At 39.8% G+C, this 26,542-nt stretch overlaps 1 protein-coding gene across 1 annotated transcript in view; it reads left to right on the plus strand.

The window, feature by feature from the left end:
* The window catches only part of slc38a12 (solute carrier family 38 member 12), an 84,845-nt gene that overhangs the window by 16,398 nt on the left and 41,905 nt on the right, over positions 1 to 26,542 (plus strand). Inside the window, exons 7-8 of the mRNA XM_033644190.2 lie at positions 6,998 to 7,097; positions 9,189 to 9,285. Of these exons, the coding sequence (XP_033500081.1) occupies positions 6,998 to 7,097; positions 9,189 to 9,285 (197 nt within the window). The remainder of the gene's footprint in view (positions 1 to 6,997; positions 7,098 to 9,188; positions 9,286 to 26,542) is intronic.

Genomic DNA, 26,542 nt, shown 5'->3' on the forward strand with positions numbered 1-26,542 from the left:
ATCTCGATTGGGTTCAGGTCCGGTGACTGTGGAGGCCAGGTCATCTGCCGCAGCACTCCATCACTCTCCTTCTTGGTCAAATAGCCCTTACACAGCCTGGAGGTGTGTTTGGGGTCATTGTCCTGTTGAAAAATAAATGATCGTCCAACTAAACGCAAACCGGATGGGATGGCATGTCGCTGCAGGATGCTGTGGTAGCCATGCTGGTTCAGTGTGCCTTCAATTTTGAATAAATCCCCAACAGTGTCACTAGGAAAACACCCCCACACCATCACACCTCCTCCTCCATGCTTCACAGTGGGAACCAGGCATGTGGAATCCATCCGTTCACCTTTTCTGCGTCTCACAAAGACACGGTGGTTGGAACCAAAGATCTCAAATTTGGACTCATCAGACCAAAGCACAGATTTCCACTGGTCTAATGTCCATTCCTTGTGTTTCTTGGCCCAAACAAATCTCTTCTGCTTGTTGCCTCTCCTTAGCAGTGGTTTCCTAGCAGCTATTTGACCATGAAGGCCTGATTCGCGCAGTCTCCTCTTAACAGTTGTTGTAGAGATGGGTCTGCTGCTAGAACTCTGTGTGGCATTCATCTGGTCTCTGATCTGAGCTGCTGTTAACTTGCGATTTCTGAGGCTGGTGACTCGGATGAACTTATCCTCAGAAGCAGAGGTGACTCTTGGTCTTCCTTTCCTGGGTCGGTCCTCATGTGTGCCAGTTTCGTTGTAGCGCTTGGTTTGCGACTCCACTTGGGGACACATTTAAAGTTTTTGCAATTTTCCGGACTGACTGACCTTCATTTCTTAAAGTAATGATGGCCACTGGTTTTTCTTTAGTTAGCTGATTGGTTCTTGCCATAATATGAATTTTAACAGTTGTCCAATAGGGCTGTCGGCTGTGTATTAACCTGACTTCTGCACAACATAACTGATGGTCCCAACCCCATTGATAAAGCAAGAAATTCCACTAATTAACCCTGATAAGGCACACCTGTGAAGTGGAAACCATTTCAGGTGACTACCTCTTGAAGCTCATGGAGAGAATGCCAAGAGTGTGCAAAGCAGTAATCAGAGCAAAGGGTGGCTATTTTGAAGAAACTAGAATATAAAACATGTTTTCAGTTATTTCACCTTTTTTTGTTAAGTACATAACTCCACATGTGTTCATTCATAGTTTTGATGCCTTCAGTGAGAATCTACAATGTAAATAGTCATGAAAATAAAGAAAATGCATTGAATGAGAAGGTGTGTCCAAACTTTTGGCCTGTACTGTATGTTGTTTTAATTAATAAATACAGTGTGAATAAAGATTACATAACATAAAAATAACTGCCGTCTTTGTTATTTGACAGACGCTTAAATTAAACAATTTTTATAGGGCAAGTAAAAACTGACCTCGGGCAAGTAGATCTCTGACCAACTTGCCCGACCGGGCAAGTGAAAAAAACCTTAGCGTTGAACCCTGCATTGCCAACATGGGGGAGAAGGCGATTCTGAACCACATTAAAGGAAAAAACACAGACGTCTCGTTACTGCATCACTTGCACCGAGAGTCCCAACCTTTTTGCCTCAGCCCAAACATTGAACTTACCTGAGTTTTTATTTGCATGCCATTATGGTACTTGGCTACAATCGCCTATTAAGAATAATTAAATATCATGTGAAATATGATACACTGATATATTTACTCAGATGTTGCATATTCTCTTAAAAAAAAAAAAAAAAAAAGGCAGAGAAGTCTGGAAATTAGGGTATGGAAAAGTATGGAATTTTGAAATTCCAAATGTGTAGGAACCCTGATCTCCATGTAGTAGCTGTATAGTAGTGTAGTGTCAGCAGCTTGCTTACATTATTAGCTAGCTAGCTAGCTAGCAATCATTAGCATTGCTATCTAGAATCACCCAACATTTAGCAAGCTTTATTTATTTCCTTTCCCTTTTTTGTAACAACATGCACTAAATTCACTGTTGCAGATAATTTTTGCCGATTTATATGTTAGGAAATTAGATAACTTTGGGTTTAAGTGTTTATTAGACAATGCAAGCAATTTTAATATGTCAGCCTGGGCTCTGGACACTTGTTATCAGCATTTTAAACTTTTTTTTTTTTACATTTACAGAACAGACAATCACTTAATTTGTCAAGAAAATAATCAGCAAATTAATCGATAATGAAAATAACTGTTAGTTGCAGCCCTGGCTATAGATCTCTATTCTAGCACTGCCTCCAAGACAGTGTGCATTCAGAGTTTATAGATTTGCACTTACATAATCTGCTAAATCTAAGAAGAAGCACACTCTGGCCATTAGGAGCTATTTATTTACATCTAGAGGGTTTACAATTGCCTGAAAATGTAAATTGCTGTGAGTATCGTATCAGCCTGACCTGCAGCCACTGACAGGAATGTTGATGGGGGCTGGTTTATCTGCACCACTGTGGAAAGGTGTTTCTATAACCTTCACATTGATGATTTGAAAGTTGATTAGAAGACGACTTTGGCTAAAGTCACACCGACAAAGAGACTAACAGAATGCTGTCCTTGCATCAGCATCTTGTCTCAGCTTTTCTTACCTCTGTGAAGTGATGAGCCGGTTAACATGGCGGCTGTGTAAACAGCAGGATTGTTTCTTCAGTGTGAGCCCTCTCTCCCCTGACATACGGAGGACCATGGCGGAGAATAGTAATGTACTCCGCTGTAACCGGGGCTTCTGTCTTTAATGAGAGCCAAACATGGGCACATCCATTTTTAATACTTCACTGACTTTTAGCTAAATGTCATACTTGTGCATTGAGAGCAATAGCAAAATGAAAGTCTGGAGTGCCTGAGCCACAGGGAAGATAAATGGACATATTTGCTTCAGCTTGCAGCCCTATCATTTTCCATAAGCCGCTGCTACAAGAGTTTTTTATGTCAGCTTTGTAAGAGAAGCACTTTAATTTCAGGGAGTATGTTATAATGGCTAACTGTGATCAACCAAACAGATCGATAACACAAGTTCAATCCCAGGAAAGAAGCTCGCTGCATGAAAGCTCGATTTGTTTCTCAAAATAAAAGACCTGTTGTAACTTAGAATCAGTTCAGTCTTTAAACACCTCAGCTCTGCTTCCTGGTGGTTAGAGGCACTCGTGGAGCTGTGAGGGAGAAAGTAATAGAAGTAGCTTAAATTTTGTAAGACTGGTGCTTAAGCAGGAAACTCATTTCTGGGTTCAAGGTGTGTTTGCATGTTTTTATAGTCGTAAAAAGTAGTTAATATTGCCATCTTAAGTGGCTTTCATTGAGCAGTTTGAAAGAAGAAGTCTGCTTGAAGCCTAAAAAAGAAATGAAATACGAAATGAAAAACACATTTGTGTTAAGTGGTTGCTACGTTGTATCTTCCCTTTTATTACCGCCTGTTTCTGTCAATCAGACATGCACTTGTATAATTCAAATCAGGCTGTTTTTAAAATATAACAGTCAAATACATTGACATGGCCGCTATTAATGTTTGCATTCAGCATTAAGGAATCCTTTAACCCCTAAATGACTATTTGTATGACAATTACTCCCCATGTTATATTAAATTAATTAAGAAAACTTTTCGTTTTCTTGCACACTTCCACAGTAAACTCCACGTTTACCAGCAGCAAAACTATCAGCACATTTGATTACAAACTCTCACACTGGTGCGGTATAATTCAAGTCTCACTTATTCAGTTGTATGCTCATAGCTTCCCAGCCAGACAGCCTATTCCAATGAGGAAGTGAAACTTATCTATGCTCTCTTTTAGGCCAGATATCATTGACAGAAGCAGTGATTTTACCTTGCTGAACATGGGAGCTGCTTGTCTACACCTGCCTCGATCAGTTAGTTTATTTGTGTTATGAGACTTTGGTGGGGTTAGTTCAGATTCACTAAAATCTAACACACTAACACAAACATAGCCACCTTTTATTCAGGTCAACAAGAATTTTCTTAGTTTTTGGATTCTTTGTTCACTGTTACCTGCATCGTACAGCTTGTCCATTGTCCATTTCTTACTCTGTACTGTCCTATTTACTTATTTTTAGAGACATATTGTTAATGGTGTTGTTGCCTCTGGGGCTGGCTTAATTTAGATTTGATTTGTGAAAGTCTATAATGTCAGTTCATCAAAATTTGACTCTGATATTCCCACAAGAAATGCAATTTGTATATAAGGAGAAAAAGGTTAATGAGGTCAAATTCAAAGTTAAAATGAACATTAATCCTTTTTATATCAGTGTGACAGGAGTAACTTGTGAGTTATTTGTGACATTACAGGAGGTCAAAGCAGATGTTTTGTAAAAGGATACTTAAAATAACATATATTACCATTCCTACTATGTGATGTACAGTATTTAATCCCTACTGTTAAACCTGAGTTTTTTGCTGCAGCTGTTCTCAGAGAGGTTGTCAGGTCTGCTGTCAGTCAGAAGCAAAGTGATGATGGATAGTGGTGCGTTACACAGCTACATGAAAGCTTGGGCCCCTACGTGAAGACCCATTTTGCAGCATTTTTGCCCGTGGCTCTGGGTAATTGGGAAATATTAGTTACAGTGCTGTGAAGGCCTGCATCCCTGTGGTCATGCAGAGCTCTCGCCTTGCTATCGCTTACTGACAGCGGCGGCAGAGTACAGTACGTCCTGTTTCTGCCATGTGCCACTGAGACACTAATATGCCTCGTCCAATGTTGTGCCACAGGGGACATAATGCAGGGTAGATTTGTTTCTTCAGCTGGCAAAATGAGGAATAAGACTTAAAAATAATTATTTTTTCTTCCTCTTCCTTAACCCTGAAACATGCACCTGTCCAGTCTGAACTTGGACTGTATTTTAATATCATATTATATATTACAGGTTGAGTCCTACCTGTATTTCATCAGTTCTGTCTGAACAGACCTACCTATACTGTACTTTGCCTTTAAGGGTTCATGAAAATATATATTGGTGATCCATTGTTTATAGAGATTTCATTATTGAATTAAGATACCAATACCAAAACCATACTTTTGATAATCTTGCTTTGACAAATACAAAACTTCTCAAATGTTAAATGTCAGAAGGACCTTAAAGCTATATAAGACCACCTGTAGCCAGAAATGAAGTATTTTCCAGGTTGGAGTTTAAACCGTTCCTTATGATACAGCCAAACTGAGAGGGAACTAGCGAAGGTAGAAATAGAGGCTGACAGAAAGAAGAAAAGTGCAAAAGTTTTTTGAGCTCATGAAATGCTTCGTGTCATACTTTTCCACATCACTTCTATCTTTGATCAAAATATTGATTAAGTTAAAATGAAGCAAGGCTTAAGCACAACACTTGAAAATTCTTTTATCAGTGCAGTCATCTTTGTTGATTGCCCCATTCAGTGTCAGTTAATGCTTGTATTGATTAATGTGACATTACTTTCAGAATTACATATTATCCATCTAACCTCTTTTTAATAGAACTAGTAAAATAGTTTGTAAAATTACTTTCTGCTTCACGTAATGGGTTACATCACTTTTCTGTTTGTTTTGTGTCACTTTTGAATGGACTAAGAGGGTTGGTGTTTTGTGGCTCTTCAATAAAGTGGCTTTAACTTTAAATTATTGGTTCTATATAGCGACACACTTCTGGTTTATTCACAACCTCTTTGCTAAAAAAAACTCTGCTTAAGGTCCTTAATAAACAATATTATATATATATATATATATATATATATATATATATATATATATATATGTGTGTGTGTGTGTGTGTGTGAATATATATGTGTGTGTGTGTGTATATATATGTATGTATATATATATACGTATATATGTGTATATATATATTAGAAGCATTGTCTATTGTCAAGGATACAACTAAGTGTTCTGTCCTGTTCCTCTTTTAGTCCACCACAAGCTCATTGCTTTTGCTGATATTGAAATTATTCTGGAAAATTATGTAATTCATACATGTCAATGTAGTGATAACTTCCATTTCGCCAACATACACTTAACACCTTTTTATTAAATTCCACCAAAGTCTTCACTACATATATCATATGAGTTTAGACAGATATGAATGTAAACTGTAAACTTGACTGGTTGGTGGAGGCATACAACCGTGAGGCGATAATTCTAGTTTTTAATATTGTCAGACATTTTATAGATCAAACGATTAATCTAGAAAATAAAAGTCAGATTAATTGATAATGACAATAAATGTTAGTTGCAGCTTCATGAGAGTATCAGTTAACATCAACAGCTTTTTTACAACCAGATGAATGATTGTTTATTAGGCTGCCAGTTCCTTATGTTTTCAACTTCGATCACAGCCTAATTTAACGGCACCGTCAGCCTTTAATTCATAAAAGAATCAGTGTAGCCCGTGATGCTGTGAATCTGTCACTTTTTATTCCTTTTTAATGGACTCTATGCTCTAATTTCCTTGGCAGTAATGAATTAGCTGAGGGGTCCAGTTGGACGCTTGAACCCCCTTCTGAGAATTCAAGAGCATGATGGATGTGTGATGCACTGTGATGATCTGTCTGCTGGTTAAAGCCCTCGATCTTGTCTTGGCAAAGGCAGCTGGGGCCGCGGCCTGCCAGCGGAGTGTGTGGATGAAGAGAAAAGGGCAGATGGCGGAGAGCCTGTCGCTGTGGAGAGTAAAGGCCGACAGGGAAAATTTCCCTCATGGAGTGATTACTTTTTTAATTAATGCTATTAATATTTTTCATTGGACCAATAAGATGTGTCTCTGCTGTCCTAGAAAAGGGATGGAGGGATGTTGTGAGCAGAGGTGTGGATGAGAGTGCATTTTAATAGAGATGGCACCATAGTGGTCAAGTTTGATGCACATGGTCCATCAACTATATTTCATGATTAAGTATTTGGACGGCTGATGAACATGACAAATGTGTTTGCTCGTCACCTCTTGACCTCATGTTACTCTAAGAATTTGTTCATTTTCTTCACATAGACAAACATGTCACACATCTCTGAGTCATTTATGTCTTGATATTTTCATTGTTGTCTTTCAGTTGGCGTCAATATGTTCTACATCTGCATCATAGTCTATCTGTATGGAGACCTGGCCATCTACGCAGCAGCTGTGCCTATATCACTCATGGAAGTTGCCTGGTAAGACCTATATTCTCACTTTATGCCCTTTCATTCTCACTTTTATTGTTACATAAAATGGTATATATAGACGCTCCCCTTGAAGAACATTTGGAACATTTGCTACTTTCCATTTTGGCAACTTACTGCACATCTGTCTTTATCTCATCGGCTCCTCTGCCCCGACACTTTGGTCCTATTGCCACCTTTTGAACTCAAGATTAAGACAATAAAACTTTGCTGACAGAGGCCTTTAGGCCTGCTGACCTCTTACCACTGCTTCTGGCGTCTGAGTCGTGTTGACCTCCCTCCAGACAGATTTTTATTGCAAGTCCTTAGGCCAGACTGGGTCAGAATAAGGTATTTTATATGATCACAGATGCAACCCTTCAGATCCTGGACCACAGAATAGCCATGCCCCCTCAAGTGTTATTGTAGTGAGATTATTTTGGAATGAGGATGGTTAAAGTTTCATACAGTAATGTTTCAGGCAGTTTTAAAGAAAGTATAATACAACCCTGATTGCAAAAAACGTTGTGTAAAGCGTAAACAAAAACAGAATGCAATGATTTGCAAATTCTTTTTCACCTACATTCAGTAAGGCAAGATGGTTAATGTTAGAACTGATAAACTTCATTGTTTTTCGAAATATACACTTATTCTGAATTTGATGCCTGCACCATGTTACAAAAAAAGTTGATTACCTCTGTGTTACATCACCTAAGCTTTTGGGAACTGAGGACACTAATTGTTCCATTTTTTTTCTACCAATTTTGCTTGATATATGACTTCAGTCACCCAGCAGTCCAGGGTCTCGGTTGATGTTTTTTGTGCTTCATAATGCGCCACACATGTTCAGCAGGAGTCAAGTCTATACTGTAGGCAGGCCAGTCTAATAGCTGCACTCTTTTACTACAAAGCCATGCTGTTGTAACATGCAGAATGTGGCTTTGCATTGTCTTGCTGGATTAGGAGGGACATCCCTGAAAAAGACGTCATCTGGATGGCAGCATATGATGCCCCAAATCCTGTTTGTACCATATAGCAGTAATGGTGCCTTCACAGATGTGCATGTTAGCCATGTTATAGGCACTAATACACCTCCATACCATCACAGATGCTGGCTTTTAAACTTTGTTCTGGATGGTCCTCTTTCTTCATAACTTTTCTGTTCACAATGCACTTCAACGAAACAGACAAAAAGAACACTTATGGGGCGTCGGTGGCTTAGTGGTAGAGCAGGCGCCCCATGTACAAGGCTGTTGCCGTAGCGACCCGGGTTCGACTCCAGCCTGTGGCCCTTTGCTGCATGTCTCTCCCTCTCTCTCTCTCCCCCTTCACACTTCACTATCCTATCAATTAAAGGCAAAAAATGCCCTAAAAATATCTTTAAAAAAAAACAAAACACTTATCACAGTTTCTTTTTCTAAAGCGACAGGAGCACATTGACAGAAAGATAAGTGATTCCATAGTTTGAGATCTGATCTTTCAACCAAGGCAGTATGTAATTAATACTTTCACTTTACTCTTTAAGTTTTTGAAAACGCTGTTTCTTTTATTTCCTGTTCCATTTAATTAATTTTACAATAATAGAGTCACAGTCATGATTTCATCTTCTTCTTTTTCTAATTGTTGTTGTGACAAAGCAGGCCGACGTCATCCTGTCCTGAGGCACACCACACTGATGCTGTCTGATCGTATTAAATTCTCTTCCACTGTGGTCCAAACCTTGCTAACCTTCGAGCAAGAATAAATGTGAGATGTAACTGAGACTTCAAAAGCAGTTTGCTTTGCCTGAAGGCACAAACTGCAGACTTCTTAGCAGCATGGGCAGAAGCAGAAGATTTTACTAAAGCTCTGTCTGTCACGCAACAATGATCGGGTTTGTGATTACTTTTAAGAGACACTCTTTAAGTTTTCACAACTGCTGCCGCTCAGAAATTTTACATGACAAGTTGTAATGAGAGTTCAGACTTTGAATTTAAATAATGATAATGACAGTCTGCAGTGTGTGTTAGTTTCAGGTGGCAAAATCTCACAAGATAGGGGTAAACATTAAACAACATTTAAACATTAAGGTTTGTTTGTTTGTGGGGTTTTTTTCCTGTGCAGTGGAAATCACTCCTGCAGTGCTGGAAGTGTGAAGTACAACGACACAGATGCGTGCTGGGGTTCTGTCACAAGAAAAGATGCGTACCGGGTGTTTCTGGTAAGTCCCAACAGCATGCACTTACCTCTGTTTATCCCCCTCTCTCTTGTCGAGTAGTTTGTAAAAGACACTACCAGTTATTTACCTCCTCCAGGACTGTAGTCATGACCCCAGTTAGTTTCAAGGCTTGCCCTGATCCAGGACCAGATACTATGTATCATGGTTCTGCATGGATACCTCTAGGACCTCTTACATCTCAGTCAAAGGTGGAATAAGTATGCAAATATTTTACTGAAGTACAAGGAGAAATACTACAATGTAAACATACTCTGCTGCTAATAAAAGCACATCTAACATAACTGCATTTAAGTACAAACATCATTTTACTACAATACCAAAAGTAAAAGCACTTATTGTGTATTTAGAATAATGCATATTATATAACTGGATTATAACTATTGATGCATTAATGTGTGCATCACTTAAATAATGCAGCTGGTAAAGGTGGAGCTAATTTTAGGTATCTTAAGCCCTATTCACATGGGACTGGTATTACCAGGGGACCTCAGGTGATTTAGAAATTACCCCTCCACATCTGTATTTCGTGCAGTGCATTTGCACGGGATAAGCAAAGCCTGTATTTTACTTAAATTTACTGACATTATCCCTCGGATATGATGCACACAGTCATTTGTAATTCCACTCTACGCAACACAGAAACACTACACAGCACCACTCGTGGTTATGTAACCTCCTTTTTCTTTTAATTGTGGGTTAGACAAACGCAACTGATTCTGCCACACATTGTCACATGTCATCCATCTCATCATCTGTCGAGGTTTCACTCTTCTAATTGATTTGAGCTTGCTTATTCTGCAACCAGGTCTCCATGCTGTGTAGCGAAGAAGAGTCTCATGCAGCCAAAATGCTGTTAAAACTTTCAAAACTAAGGTATAAAGTAGCATAAAATGGAGATACTCAAGTAAGTACAAGTATCTCAAAACTGTACTTTGTTACATTCTGCTACAGATCTTGGTAATAAATCTACACATAAATTTGTTATGGAAATAAGGTTGAAAATATAGACTCTCTGGATGGTTTACATTTACACAAAGACAGGGTTAAAATTAATGATCAGTGCTGAGTAATGTACCTCAAGTTAACTTTTGGCCTCAACAGTCCAGTTGCAGCTTGACTACAGATGTTTTTATCTCCTGTGTGAACAAGGTGTAATGTGCCAAGCCAGGCCTGCATTTCTGTCTCAGACAACATTTTCTGTCCTCTGAGTCCCTGTCTCACTCAAACTTCCCCGGACACCCAACCTCTGCAGTCCACAGGAAGTGTGTGTGTGTCCTTGAAGTCTTAAGTGAGCCAAACTCTGTGATTTCCACTTGAGCTTTAACTTTGCACAGCGACAGTGATAGATGTGCTGATCTCCTCCTGTATAATTTCTCCGCCTCCCTCCTCCGTGCTCTCGTCTGCTTCTTATCCTCGCCTACATTTTAATAGAATGAGCAGACCCCAAATAATTTGCCAATAAATGAACTTTTCCCCTTTATCTCCTAATGGGATAAGCCTCTTACTGTATGTAAGCAAATTGAAATAATGCTGATTTGTAATCTCCGCTCAATTTGTTTACACATGCATTTTTGCAGAGTAATTTCCCAGTTTCATCATGAGCGCTCAGGGAAATAGAGATGTAACACTGTAGAATATTTTCACTGGTGAACACTGACACGTAGGGATGCAAAGATCTGACCTGCTTATCTAACTCTACTGATACTTGGGGCACCGGCCATACATGTACTGCAAGCAGTGCTCTTTTTATCCCAAATAAAAGAAACCTCTCTTTATGTACCTGACTAAACTTATTCTTAAATAGCGCTGTAACCACACATTCATTCTTAACTGCAAAAGGAGACATTCATACACCAACATCCTTTTTAGGCCTATGCAAATTTATTTGCATTGTTTAAAAGGTATATTAAACTGTGGTGTTACAGTACGTTAAACTCCTAACAGGACACAACATCACGCTCAGCTTGTCTAATACAGCAAACACTGTTTCTACTGTTGGATTACTGGTTGTGTTCAGTTACAGACCTTACAAACCTCTTTGTTCAGTATAAATGTGTTAACCATTTAATTAAAGCTACTTCATCCATGCAGTGTTTACAAAAAACATCAGAACAAAAAGTGCAAAAAGTGCATGAATCTGCTTCAAGGAAAAGTGAGTTGCGTTGATGTCTCATTATTTTTATCGACCAATTCCTGTCTCTTTATCTCAGCTAATCTGATCTCAATCAAGTCGCGAAATGAACTTTCTAGGGTCAGACTTTGGTCAGTCAGTCTGTTTTCAATCCATCTATCTGAACTAACTCTGTGAGTGTGAATGTTAATTCACGTAATGACATTTTTTGATGTTATAATGTTCAGATCAGGGGTGTCAAACTCATTTTAGTTCATGAGCCACAAACAGCCCAGTTTGATCTCAAGTGGGCCAGATCAGTAAAACAATATAATAACCTATAAATAACAACACCTCCAAAAGTTCCCCTTCTTTTAGTGTAAAAAAGAACAATTATAAAACATTCATCCATTTACGAAACTTTACAGCCTGCGATTTCTTAAGAAAAATAAATGCAATTTCAACAATATGTCTATATGTATGTTTTTCCACATTCTGTCAGTCTACTACTCACCGTCATCACTTGTTCATGTTTTCATACGTTACCACCCGTGTGTATTAATGCTGGCATCACCACACCAAACTTAAGTGGAAGCGATTGAGAAAGCAGGTTAAGTCTTTGTCTGCCTCACAAAGCATTTACAAATATAAGGTTTTGGCAGTGCCTTAGCAATAGGGTTCCACTAATACTGTTTAAAGATAGAAGTCTGATAGATTATTTTGTACTGAATGTTCAGTATATTTACATATGACCACAATAAGTATTCATTGGTTTTTCAGTGAACTCTATTCAGCAGAGTGGAAAAGCCTCTGAAGCAGCATTTTACATTAAGTAGACTACTCACTGTTTAACTTGCTCCTCAGGCCTGACACGTCTGGGCCTTTACAAGTGCATCAATATTAGGTGTGCAGAGTCATCCAGTGGGCCAGGTAGAAGCGTATGTGGACTGTTTCTGACCCACAGGCCGTATGTTTGACACCCTTGGTTTAGATTTTTGGGGGTGGCTGTGGTACAGGAGATAGAGCAGGTTGTCCACGAATCGAAAGTTTGATCAATCCCCAGCTCCTTCAATCCACATGTCGAAGTATCCGTGGGCAAGATACTGAACTCCAAATTACTCCCGCTGGTGCATAGTTGCGTGAGAATACCAGGTGAACTGAATACCAGGTGGCACCATGTGTGGTATCCACGGCCACCAGTGTATAAAGGTGTGTGTGTGTGTGTGTGTGTGTGTGACATTGAGTGTAAAAGCACTCTGAGTGTTGGGATGAGTAGAAAGGCGCTATAAAAATGCAAGTCCATTTACCATGCATGTCTTAAAATTTGGCCCAGTTTTGTATTCTGTTAGTCTGTGTTTGTATGTAGTCTTTAACAGTGATGATGTATCTGTTCTGTTTATGGTGTCATCACTGAAATGCTCAGCTGTGGAATACCTTTAATTGTGTAATTATTGTTGAGGAATTTTTGTTTTGACTTTGGTTGTCAATCCATCTGCTCATGGACATCATGCGTTTTTCAGCATATAGTATATTTTTATCCAGGAAATTGTCTTTCTTCTTCTGGTTGACCTTTCCTTAAATAAATCAGAAATCATTGAGCCAGCGATGAAACTTTCAGCAGGGCCTGTTAGCATACTGTACAGTGTGTGGACTGTCTCTTCAATGTGTGTCTGTGTCTTCACAGGGTCAGAGGCTCTGGCCTAGAGACACTGTCCAGACTCTAAATGATGAGTCTAAATAATTGACTATTTCTCATCACCTGTGCTATACCCTGTGGAAAGAGCTATCAAAACCTGCCCCGCCCAGGACATACCTGGGCTCCTTTGTATTCTCAGTGCTGTGTGCTGAGTTGCAAGGACAAAGTGCCCTCCTTCCACAGCATTGAACTGAGTGTTCGTTTTTGTAATGGACCATTTTCACTCAGGTCTAACAGAGGTACAGAGTTTCTGAGGGGTCATTCAGTGAAGCCATGCTCAAAATTGCTAGCTGAAAGATTGACTTAAAAATAAATTTGAAACAGGGTTCTTCATACAAACATCAAGCTACCCAGCTTAATGCAGAATAAATAAATATGCATAAAGCAGGAAATTCGTTGTATTCTAAAGTGGTGTTTTTGAGAACAGCAAATTTAATGCACTAAACCCAATTTAGAAATCCAAAAGTTTAATTGTCTTTCTCACTTATGTTTTTTGCACATAGATATTTTAATAAATACATTAATAAATAGATGCTAATTTAGTACGAAATAATTGAATATGATGTGCAAGTATATTTTGTACAAATAAGTGAGAGAGCTGAGCAAGTAATTTCTGGCTTACATGGCAACAATAACATGTTTTTCTTCTGATTATCCTGTGTAATGTAGTTTTTCTTTCTTTCTTTCTTTCTTCTTTTATTGAACTTCTCTCATTTCATTTCTGCTGTAGTTACAGTAACATTCATGTGTAGTGTGGATTACTAGATGCCATCAGGGGCCTGTAGCTGTGTTATGTTTGGACTACTCTGTTATATGGGAGTTGCTTTGGTTGTGTTCAGGGGAATCATTCGGAGCGATGCTAGAGACATTACTGCAGCCATAACATTTTTAGAGTTTAGAAAATGACGAGAGATTAAAGAGCAGCCTGATTATGGTGTTGCTCTAAAGAGGTTTAATCCCCGCGTGGGTGATTGGTGGTGAAAGAGGGACAGAGAGGAAAAGAGACAGTAAGGGGGTTGGTGTTAGACAGAGGGAGTTGTTGTGTTGATGGACGGAGGATTTCCTTTGTGAGTCCTGCAGGAGAAATCCTCAGAAAGTCCTCATGAGTTCAGAAGCTTTTATTCACTATTCTTTACTGCTGGACTTAAGTATCTGTCTGTGTAATGAGAATCACCCCAAATAAGTTCCAGTGGTCACATCTCGGGCTTCAATTTATGATTATGTCATCGTTATCTGTTAATGTGTTGATTTTTTTTTTTTTTCATATTAATTGATAAATCTTGTGTCTATAAAATGTCATAAAATGGTGAAAATACAGATTGCAAGTGCTCAGAGACCAAACTGGTGTATGGAAATGTCTTTTTGTTACAATCTGGAACCCAACGATAGAGACAGAGAAGGCAGCACACCCTTAAACTTTATAGATTAATAGAATTATATCAGCACTAATCTCACCCATCCCTCTCCTGGACCTCTCTGCAGCCTTTGACACAATTTCCCACACTATCTTCCTCGACTGCTTATCTGAATCCCCAGGCCTCATTGGTGCTGCCCTCTCCTGGTTCAGATTATATCTTTTCAACAGGAAATAGTTTACCACAATCATAGGATACAATTCCACCCCTGTATCAGTCACCCAGGGTGTGCCCCAAGGCTCTGTGTCTGGTCCCCTCCTGGTTACCATCTACGTGCTTCCCCTTGGTCAGATCAACCGATACCATGGTCTAAGCTTTCGTTGCTATGCTCATGACACCCAGCTGTACCTGAGCTCTAAACTATCTACCCAGCTCCCTCCACAGTCCCTTGACAACTGTCTGCATACCATAAAAATATGGTTGCGTCTAACCTACCCAAGCTCAGTAGCAACAAAACTGAGCTCATGATTGTGGCTACCGAGGTGCTGCTCCAGGAGGTTAGAGATCTTCACCTCAGTGTGGACAGCTGCTTCATCTGCCCATCCCTAGAAATCCGCAACCTGGGTGTCATTCTGGACTTCATCTTTTTATTTAAGTCACACATCAAGTCCATCACCAACTCTGCCCGCAACCACCTCAAAAACAGACTCCGGCCATCACTTGCAGACTCTGTGGCAGAGACCCTCACCTATTCAAAGCTGTGCACAGGCTCCAGTATGTGCAGAACTCAGCTGCCAGGATCTTCACTCACACTAAGCCCTGGCAGTACATCACCTCCACCCTCGTCCATCCTCACTGGCTCCTGTTTTGTATCAAGCTTTGTATCTCCTACAAAATCCCTCTCCTCACCCTCAAATCTCTCCATGCCCTTGCCCCCGAGTAATTATTTGATCTCCTCCAACTCTACACTCCATTGGGAATCTGCTGTCCTTGAACTTGGGTCTGTTCACAACTTTCCACACCAGTACACAGACTTATGGGGGCAGAACCCTAAGTGTGGCAGCCCCCACCCTTTGGAATTCTGTCCCGGCAGAAATCCATAATGCTGCGTCTATGGACACCTTCTTGGGACTTACTTAATTTTGTTATCCCCAACAAACACTCCTACTTTTTACTGTTCTCTTATGATATGTTTGTGTTCTCCATATGTGTAAAGAATTATTGTGTCCCCTGAAAGATGCTATAAAAATGCAAGCTATTAGTATTATTAAAAGCAGTTTAACAGCCAGGTTTCTAACAGTTTCTCGTCAATGACCTTATTCATCGGTGCCCCTTCTGTCTGGACTGGAGGTTCTTAGATTTTTACGTGTGAATCTCTTTAACAGTTTTGGCAGGTTCCCCCAGATGGCTGCTCCACAGCGATTGGGGTGCTTTGTTGGCAGTGGACAACAGATTGTGGGTTATTTTTAGGTTTGAGAACAGCTGTCCCTGTACAGATGACTAGACCTTTACCAGCAGCACTCCTGATAGACACTAAGGAAATGAGGAGGGATGAGGGAAAGTGAGGACAAACACTTATGTAGAAACCTGGTTTGGATTACTTTGGAGTCATCGCAGTTTTTGTAATCTTCTCCTAATAACTTCATTTTTGTTTCCGTGCTTTTGTTCAACCTGTTGCCATCAGTTTCTTGAACTGTGTGTTGTTTTCTACAGATTGCCTGACCCTTGTTTCTCACTTTGACACCCGGAGGGCATGTTTGAATTTAGTGTGTTTTCTGGCAGCACATTTTCTTTTTAGCTCCACACCTCAGGCCCCCTTCCTTCATCATGTGTCAGTCACATCAAGTGAGTGTCAGTCTTGACATTGACACTCAGCCTATAGGGGAAACTGGGGTATATATGTGTTTCCACAAAGTTAAATTCTGCATGATCTTCACAATGATCCATCCAGCGTTGTCGTGCTCTGTTTTTTTTTTTTCAGCTTTCAAAGGCCACAAGCCAATACAGAATGATGTTTTAATGCACATCAAACTCTCATTATAGTGGGTGTTGTAATTTTCATAAAGACCTCAGTACTGAATTCACAAAGAGACAGACTAATTACTTCATGATAATAAGGCCCAAAGCAGCCCGATTGATATTCATCAGTTCTGATCTTTGACTTAATCAGCATTGACTTTACACATCAGCACTATCAGCAGTGGACATGTCACCACAGCCATTTTCCTCATCCAAGCTTCTGAAAGCTCTTAAGAACATCAATCGACCGTGATTTGCTGTGCGGCTGATTGATTCTCATGTTTGCTGCCTGAGTGGACGGCTAGAGGGCTTTTCCTCCCATATCTACAATATTTGTTGGCTTTGGGGGTGTGAAAGGGAGATGGTGGAGGCCATTGCATAACAGAGCACTCAGTGTTGATCCTGGCCCTTTACACAGCTTTGATTGAAAAGATTAAGCTGCCATGCAACAGTGGGGTGTTTCTGGGTTTTTGTTCAGCTCCAGCAGAGATTCCCGAGACCTCAATTAAACTTCTCTGTCCTTGATTGTCCCCTGCTAAGTTTTCTGAATTTCACCGCAGGGGCTTTGTCACAGTGGCTGGCCAAGCAGCGGTTGGTGTACTCCGCCTTGCTGGACAGCCAGTACAATTTAAATGGCTGATTTATTGTTCTCCCAGCATGTGGAAAGTGATGAAAAATCAATGCAGTATATGAGTTCAGAGACAGTTTATGCTTACACTGCATTGTTCACTGCTTATCTTCATGCAGATGTTTCGATTATAGTATGTTTCTATTAAGCTGTACACTGTCTTATGTATTGAAATAAAGTTAATTTGAACTGCAGGCAAAGTTGTTGCCTCTCCCCTAAGAGTTCAGAAGTGACCCACCCTGCCACTTTTCTCAATACAGAGCTGATTGATTAATTAACTGACTAATAAAGATTTATTCCAAGAGGAATTTCTGTGACCTTGATGGCTGTTGCCTGTGAAGGCCTCCTGCCATCTTTTTACTGCAGAGTCTATGCTTGTTACACACAGTCAAAAGTGAGAAAAAAAATAGTAGCAGGTTGGGTGAATAATTTGACATATTTATCTGTCAGGCTTTTTAGGGAGATTTGTTAACAGATATAAAATTCAACAAAAATAATGCACTTTAAGTTATAGAAGATTTCTCTTCACTCCAATTGTAGCTTCGCCAACTTAATACAGGAAAGGAGCAAAATTATGGTAACAAATTCTATACTATCACTAGACTTGGGTATCTGTACTCGATAACCAAAATAACCCAGTACCAGCTAGTATCCAAACATCTCCAGTCAAGCGATTCGTGCATTTAATCCTTTTTGCGCCAGGGTCTGATACCAAACCATCCTGACTCTCCACTGGAATAGCAAACTTTCTTCTGCTGCAGTTTCCAGAGCTGCTTTCCTCCTGGCGAATGGACAGTTCATCATCTCCCCGGTAAGTGCAACGTAACACAGCGGCAGTGGCTAACATCCAACACTTTAGCCGTTAAATGGTAGTTAATAGCAGACACCAAAGCATCATTAGTCATTAGTCTTGTTAATAATCAGTTAACAATCAGCAGTTGATAATCAGTAATCAGCCGTGGGATGCTAACAGTTACCTCTGTCACTGTGTGTGCAGTCGGGAAAACTCTTACAACTTTCCCCTGGCATGGAGCTCACACTCCCACAGCAGCAGCTACAACCCATACAGTTTGTGGTGCGGTGAAGTCGCACATGGTGTTGTGGTGTGTTTGACAGAGTTGGCAGTTCAGCGTGCTGAGATGCCACCAAAACATTCAAAGGCATGGCTGAACTACATGCCACTCCATTCACATTTTAGGTATCCAATGAAGTACTCTACTGGTAGTGGTATCACTTTAAGGGTACTGGTATTCGTATGGGTATCAACATTTTTTACACAATATTCAGCTCAAACCAGTACCAACTTTGTATCAGTTAAAAGTTTGTTGTCATACTTTAAAGACAGAACTGGGCAGCCCAGTTGGATTTAATCTCAGTCAGAATCAGACATAATATCAAGTCTGAACACTTTATTTAGGTGTAAAACTGAAAACTGAGTACACCTGAACTGTTGGTAACAATCCCTCATTGTACAGGAATAGTGTGTGGTACCTTGTTGCCTCATATTTCTTTACCAAATAAGTTTGTTCAACCTAAGAGTTTAAAACCTGTCTGATTGTCTGACTATATTAATTTGCTGAAGCAGTGTTATTTTTTTGTTCTAATCAGAATGTTGACTGAAACAATGAAAATAGAATCCAGGTTAAATTGTTTTATCACATGAAAGCATCATTTTGAAAGAAACTGATAAATAAGCTGTCCAGTATTTGTTCACAGTCTTAATATACAAGCCTTTTTACCAATGCATAAATTGCCCTTAAGGTTTGAACTGTGGGGTCACTTTCTTCTTCCTCCTGGAACGTTCATATTTTACTAAGCTCATACTGTTGAAGTACCAGTATCGGCATAACTTTACTGATTTGAGTATAGTACATGGCTAAGCGCTCAATGTGTACAGTAAGGAAGTATATACTGTAGTCATGCTGCAGCGACTTTCCCTGTCAGGGCCAGAGCAGCAGGAAGACGACAGTACAGATGGTTTAATGGAGATTATCGCAGCAGGAAGAAGTGTTAAAGCTGCGATCCACACAGGGGGGAGTCCACTCCACACAACAGCAGGAAGTATCGGTATCAGAGCAGCGTATCGGGACGGGGAGGATTCGCATGATGCTGCTGCTGGGAAGACTGGTGATGAGGGAGCAGTTGTCAAGGAGACACAGGGGTCACTGAATTTTCTTTTCTTTTTTTTAGATCTAGGTGGTCATTCAGCCCATTTTGTTGCAGCCAGATGAACTGGATGATTCATTGATTCATTAGGAGACCTTGTTTGTATTGTGTAAAGAATGTACTCATACATCATGCTTTTATTAAACCGTAGTCGCCCTTTTTCACAGTAAAGTCTTATCAGATATCACTTTTTACCACGGCATGGTCAAGGGCACCGTGTGTGTGTGTGTGTGTGTGTTCGGTCCTGATGAGACTGTCTTCCGAAGAAAAATTACAGCATCAGTCATTTCAGCAAATGCTCCAAAAGTGACACGTTTAGATTTAACATAGAACACCCTCTAGATTGCTGTTTTTTCTTCTCTTCCCTACCAAAATTCAACGCTGATTTATTTTAACTATTAACATGATTGTTCCCTTACCTCAACTAAATTGTTATCATTGTAACCATGACAACAAAGGTCCCCTAACCTTAACGAAGTAGTAAATTAAACCCCAAACCACGATGTCTCTAGAACATGGGGGAAGCTTTCCAAAGTTTAAAGGTGGAGATGCGGAGTTTCAAAGTCAAAGGTATTTAACAGGCAGAGTGTGTAATGAAAGATGCCATTGAGTTGCATAATGGGAAATGTAGGAGTTAGGATTTAGGGTTGTCTAACACTAGCTACATTGTTTTTGTGCCTAAACCCTAATCAAACCATAACTATACCCATACTGAAACAGGTTTTGTTTTTGCTGCGGCAATTTGGAAGGTGCTGACAAATGATGTCGTCCTTCTGATGGGATGTCTCATCAGAAAATGTACATGTGTGAATCTGGAGGGCAGTTACAAGATATATAGTTTGTCTTTTAAAGGATAGGTATTCAGTCTTTCAAGTCAATCTTAAAACAAAAGTCAGCTGCCAATATGAGCTTTTCTTGCCATAATCATTCCCCCTGTTCATACTGGCTGTTCAGAGATCTCTTCCGACTGCACTGAAAGTGAAATGAATCAAGAAGTTTATCTAAGGCTTGTAAAATTGTATATATCTACTTGATTTGTCAAATTTGGATAGCTGAAGCTGACAGGATTTTGTCCCACACCCCATTTATATCAATGAGGGTAAGCTAAATAACAAAAACACATCTCTGTGTAATGCAATAAAACTCTGCAACATCACAAACTACATCCTACATCCAGACGATCACACAGTTGAATCAACATCTCTCTAAAACAGCTATGAACATTATAAGCTTCATGAAGGGAGGATTTATTACAGTAATTTGTATTAGACTGCTTTAGTTTTAGGGAGGTGCAATTGAGCGTATAGCTTTATCCCTCTTTTTCGTTTTGTTCTTTTTTCTTTAAAGAATTGTGCTTTTTTCCAAGTGACACAGTTGTTTGTGAGCATCTCTCCTTGGAGGGAAAGATAAAGTAAATGTACTCCATTTGTCCCCTTTACTGCTTTAATAAGGTCCTTTCATTGTAATTTCTTTTTCTTTTTTGGAATGAGGGAGAGCGCAGGGGGAAGGAGGGGGAGACAAATCTACATGCGGGATGCAAGGAGTGTGAAGCTGGTTATCTGGTACAAGGACATTTCAGAGAGATGTAATGGTCTCACTGGCTGAAGGCAGTGAAATTTACAGCAGTTTGTGGTCATGTTTAAAATGCAGACATGTCAACAATACACTAAGACCAGGTGTAACCTTGAGCTCATTACGCGTCCAGATGCATGTTTGTGGGTTATTATGCTGTAGGTTGGCAGAGCAGTCCACCTCGCGAGTCTTTCTGAATTGATTGGGTAGTCAGGTCATGGTGCTCTGTAGTCGCTCCTTAGGGAACAGCTGCTTAAGCGCTGTCCAATGACCCATTGTGCCCCTTACCCAGGGCGGAAAATGGAATATCCAATCGTTGTCTTTTTCAATTACGTCTTGACGTATTGCATATTCACATAATGTCCTCTTTGTTGATTTGTTCACAAGGTTTATCATCAGTGTAATTTGGGTAGAAAGTGTCCTTACTCCTCCTCCTCCTCCTCCTCTGTCTCCCTTTAACAATAGTTGGGATGATGGGCGGAGTGAAATAACTATTGTCCTATTAAACTGCACAAATGATCATTTCTCATCTCCTCCCCAGATATGTCCCAAGCTTGTCATAAATCTTCACTGTGTGTTGTTGCTCATTATTTTTACCTAGGTAGGTGTGTAATGGTTTCCTTTTGGGGGAGCAGAACGGCACATTATGAGTTTTAATTAGGGGAATGTCTTGGAAATAGTAGCTTGTTCAAAGTCATACAGTCTGCAGCAAATTGGATACTCGTCGTGTTAACTTTGATAAGTTACTGTCCTTTTCTTTCAGGAGGAACACATGTCGGTGAATGCATGTTTTTAAATACAGCTGCAACAGGTTTGAAAGTATTTTGAAAGTAGTTTGTCTAACGTGACCTTCCATACTGTAACAATAAAGGCATTTTAATTGTTTTAAAAGCGAGTGCCTTGGAGTTTTCTTGTGAGTTTTTTGATGTTTTAAAGTACATTCCACATTATTTAGCAAGGTAATATTATGAGTTTATCGGCAGAGTTTATTTGAGGCACATACTTTGATTGACACCTTTCTATGTGAATTGTTAGTGTGTGTATTGACTACTGTATGTCTGTGAAGTGCCATTTTTCCCAGTGCTGCAAACCCATCTTTGCTTGAATAGGTTGAATTATTTATCATCTAATACTCAATGGCTGGCAGTGATACTGAACTCCCGCCCCTTCCTTGACCAACACCATGACCATATCGCACTGAATAAGTATAAATGGGGTTGCAAAGTCAGTATATCTTGGCCTCTTCTGCATTGAGCCTGGGGTACCCCTATAACAGAATGTAATTAATGTTTTACAGTGACCAATCTATTTCGAAATAATTTTAGTTTCTGTATTACCTTATAAATCCCAGCCATGTTTGTATACAGTGATTTAAAGTAGATTTCTGAGTATAAAACCTTTACAGCCTATACAGATGGCAGTGTAGTGCTTTTCTGTATGACAATAGGAATATGTTTTTTATTATCTCAGTGTAATCTGTCTTTGTACGATCTAGTCTTGAGTACTACTGGACCAATCAGCCTAATATTTCTTGTGTGCATTTATGATTGTGTATGCTCAAGGACCCCTCATGGTTGTGGTGATTAATTTTTGTTGGAAAACCCTGTTTTATTGACTGTTTTATAACATCATCAACTGCTGACTCTTCACTGATCTTAACCAACCAATAGGGAGCACAAGTAATCAACAAAATCACACAGCAAAAGCATAGAACAAAAGGTATTTGTGGCAATCGGCTTGGCTAAAAACAACAAGCCTCAACCTAGTGTGTTACAGGCCTCATTTTGGCCTTCGCTGTGGCTCATAAACTGACATCCATGGAAAAGTTTGGTCTTATTTTTAACTGGTGCATCTGCAGATTAATTCCATACCTGCAATGTTGCTGGATTTTTTTTTTTTTCTTTTCAAATTTGGCACAAATGTTCACTTGGAATCAATGAACTGATAGATTTGGTGGTCAAAGGTCAAGGTAACTGTGACCTTGCATCTATCTCAAAAACACCTTGATGGAAGTTCTTCAAAATTGGCACAAACGTCCACTTGGACTCAAGAATGAACTGATTAGATTTTGGTGATCCATGGTCAAGGTCGCTGTGACCTCACAAAGCATGTTTTTGGCCATAGCTCAAGAATTCATATGCAAGTTATGACAAAATTTCACACAAATGTCTAATAGGATATAATTATTAAGTGATGACATTTTATATTCAAAAGGTCAAAGGTCATCTTCACTGTTACATATTGCTCTGCAAAAACACTTTCCTGGCCATTATTTAATGTCATATTACAGGAACAGAGGGGGATTTGACTGGTTCATGGTGGATTTATACAACAGCCAGATGGTGATTCTAGTTATCTTTGCCGCCATCTTGACTGTTAGGAAGCTGGAAGGGACAATTCCACCGGGTGCAGCAGCACCACGTGCATTGTCTAGAGTGGCCGTGATTTGCTTAGGCTGTCGCGTTTTGGATAGAACATGGCTGCCTGGCAGAAATCCTCTCCAGAGTTTCTAGTTTATTACTTCTTTGCGCAACAATTGTAATACAGTTAAAATAAGAATAGGACCAAAGGCGCCAGTGTACTCAGAGGTTTTCTTTTCACCCGACCTTTTAGTGTGGCCATGAGGAAGAGCTAAATAACACTTATCCCTACTGACATGGTCGGGTGACACATCGTACAAATTAATTTTTTTTCAAGCATAGGCCAAATCTAAGTACTGCAAAGAGGCTTCATGTTCATATGATAGAGATTGCAGTGTGTAACTGCCTTTCTTAGTTTTTGTTTTGCAGCATAATCTGTGCTTAATTTTCATTATGAGTTTGTAAACAGAATCAACAAAGTAAATGTAAAAGGTGAGCGCTCTCTGTTGAAAGACCTTTTGTTGTTATTAAAACCATGGAAGTGGAACATCGTAATCGCCTGCTAAATCACACTGAGCTCTGCCACAAATAGTCCAACCAACATAATTATTCTGTTTGCATATTGCATCAGTCTCTGGTTGACAGTGATGATATTACTGTGATGTAGTAACACTGCAGTAAAATTAAGGGTGTCTGTGCTCTATATTTTTTCTATCAGATTTGGTTGTATGGCATAATTGAATGTTACATACTTAATTTTCCTGCACTTTTAGTGAAAAAGTTCTTGGATTAAATCCATTTTTAGTATAATGCCCCCAGTCAAAAGTTGACCCCCAAAACCTGGCTGCCTTTTGTTTTATTCTCATCCCATCTTTATTCACGGTTTAAAATATACTGACCGATGCTGCGCTCTGTCTCAGGAAACATGATGATACATTCTTCTTGCATCTCTGCCCTCACTTTATCCGTCCTCCACCTCTCCTTTTTTCTGAGTTGTCTTCCCTCTCCTCATTAGAGTCCTATTTTTAATCGTGTGAAGACATGGTAATCTCCAGGGCCACATGCCTAATTAACAGTACAAGCTACTGCATTGGATGTGTTTCAAATTAGATGAAAGGTGCTTTGAGAGTTTGTCTATAGATTTTATATCAGTATCTTTTTTTAAGAATTTATTCTAGTATTGTGTCTACCATTTCCATTTGCTTTAGTCACATTTTGTAACTTTGGGTATGTAGCATTGCAGTCAGGAATCTGGCCACTGACCATTACTGTTTTAAAGGGTAGCAAAAGTTGTCATGCAGTTAGCATTGTGGGTGTTGATTTCACATTTCACACACCTCCTATGCCATGTTGTGCAGCTTTGCTTGTTTTGTTTTGCACGAAAATAGGCAGTATTAACCAATATGCACACTTGTTTGTTTGCACGCAAACAAGGCTGTGATCAGGTTATCCAACGAAAACATAGTACTCAACAGCAGTGTTATTAAAAGAAGCAGGTGAACGATCCTGAGTCCTGTATTAATGAGACTTTGTCTTGCCTCCTGCAGGCTTCTATGTGGAGAAACACCAACTGTGACTCCCTGGTTTACTTACCTATATTTCCTTACTTCTATTTACTCACTTACACTTAAGGCCAAAAAATACTGACAGCGTGAGACATGTGTCTAAACAGAATCTCCTATTATTATCTATGTCAGCCCACACACCAGTAGCAGCAGGACATGCATCAGCGGGCGTTCTGTGACAGCAGTAGTCTTATTTTTCCAATGTTGACACGGGTCAAAACAGCAGCAGTTGTTAATGTATAACAGTATCCAGAGTCTCAGCGAGGTAAACAGAACATTAAAAAGACATTTCCTGAGGGGAGAAGAGATACAGGAGCAGGAGATATTTGCCCTTCAGGTGTTGAGTACCTCACAAATTCTTTCTGAATACAGGCAAAGTCCCTTGTGCTTTATAGTATGCTGTGTACTCTGGTTGACAATGCAGTAATTGTACAGTGGGGGAAATACATCTGCGCAAATATTCAAATATGCTCAAAATGACCCCCAATATATTGATTTTAAAAAGGTTATATCATTATCGATAGTTTTTGTAAAGGTGTATAAAAATGCAAATTTTTTGAACTTATGATCTTCTCACAGTATCATGCTAAATTCCTGTCAGTAGCTAGCTAGCATACATCCACGCATCAGTTAGTGACGTACATTCTGAACATATTCGACTTGCTTGATTTCTATCTGTTAACGTCCCACCAGTCGATAGGAACCTTATTATTGAAACACAGAACCAATAATAACACTTCACTTCAGTCAGGACGTGCATGAAAAGGTAATGTTAAAGGGATAGTGCACCCAAAAATGAAAATTCAGCCATTATCTACTCACCCATATGCCGACGGAGGCCCTGGTGAAGTTTTAGAGTCCTCACATCCCTTGCAGAGATCAGCGGGGGCAGCGGCTAGCACACCTAATGGCAGACGCCGCCCCAGACTAACGTCCAAGAACACAAAATTGAATCCACAAAGTATCTCCATACTGCTCATCCGTAGTGATCCAAGTGTGCTGCAGCCGTGTCATAAAAAGTTGTTTCGAAAAACGTCATTTGAACTCTATTTTTAGCCTCACTGTAGCCTGTAGCTCTGACTGCTTCTCTGTGCTCTGCGCTCACGTGTGCGCGCTTGCGCGAGACCAGCAAAAGCGTGAGCTTTGCTCACCCTTGTTTACATCACGTAACATGTGCACCGCAAGGGGAGACAGCAGTAACCACAGAGCTAAAAGATAATTTGCACCACGTGAGCGCGGAGCACAGAGAAGCAGTCAGAGCTACAGGCTACAGTAAAATGATGTTTTTCTAAACAACTTTTTATGTCGCGGCTGCAGCACACTTGGATCACTATGGATGAGCAGTATGGAGATACTTTGTGGATTCAATTTTGTGTTCTTGGACGTTAGTCTGGGGCGGCGTCTGCCATTAGGTGTGCTAGCCGCTCCCCCGCCGATCTCCACAAGGGATGTGAGGACTCTTCACCAGGGCCTCCATCTGCATATGGGTGAGTAGGTAATGGCTGAATTTTCATTTTTGGGTGCACTATCCCTTTAACATCAATACATTATTATGCGCTGGACCTGTAATTGTGAAAATAAATTGTATTAAGCTAAAAAGTGTCACTAATCACGTAGAACAAAATTTGGCCCGTTTTCAAGTGCTAATCATTTACCATCACTAATGTCAGCTATCATAGGTAAGTTACTTAGTCACGCATTCACACAGCAACCAACAATAGTGCACACAGATGTTTTAGATTACCTTAAATTACCTTATTTGGCAGAT

Source organism: Epinephelus lanceolatus, chromosome 18 (genome assembly GCF_041903045.1).
Source record: "Epinephelus lanceolatus isolate andai-2023 chromosome 18, ASM4190304v1, whole genome shotgun sequence".
Taxonomy (NCBI): domain Eukaryota; kingdom Metazoa; phylum Chordata; class Actinopteri; order Perciformes; family Serranidae; genus Epinephelus; species Epinephelus lanceolatus.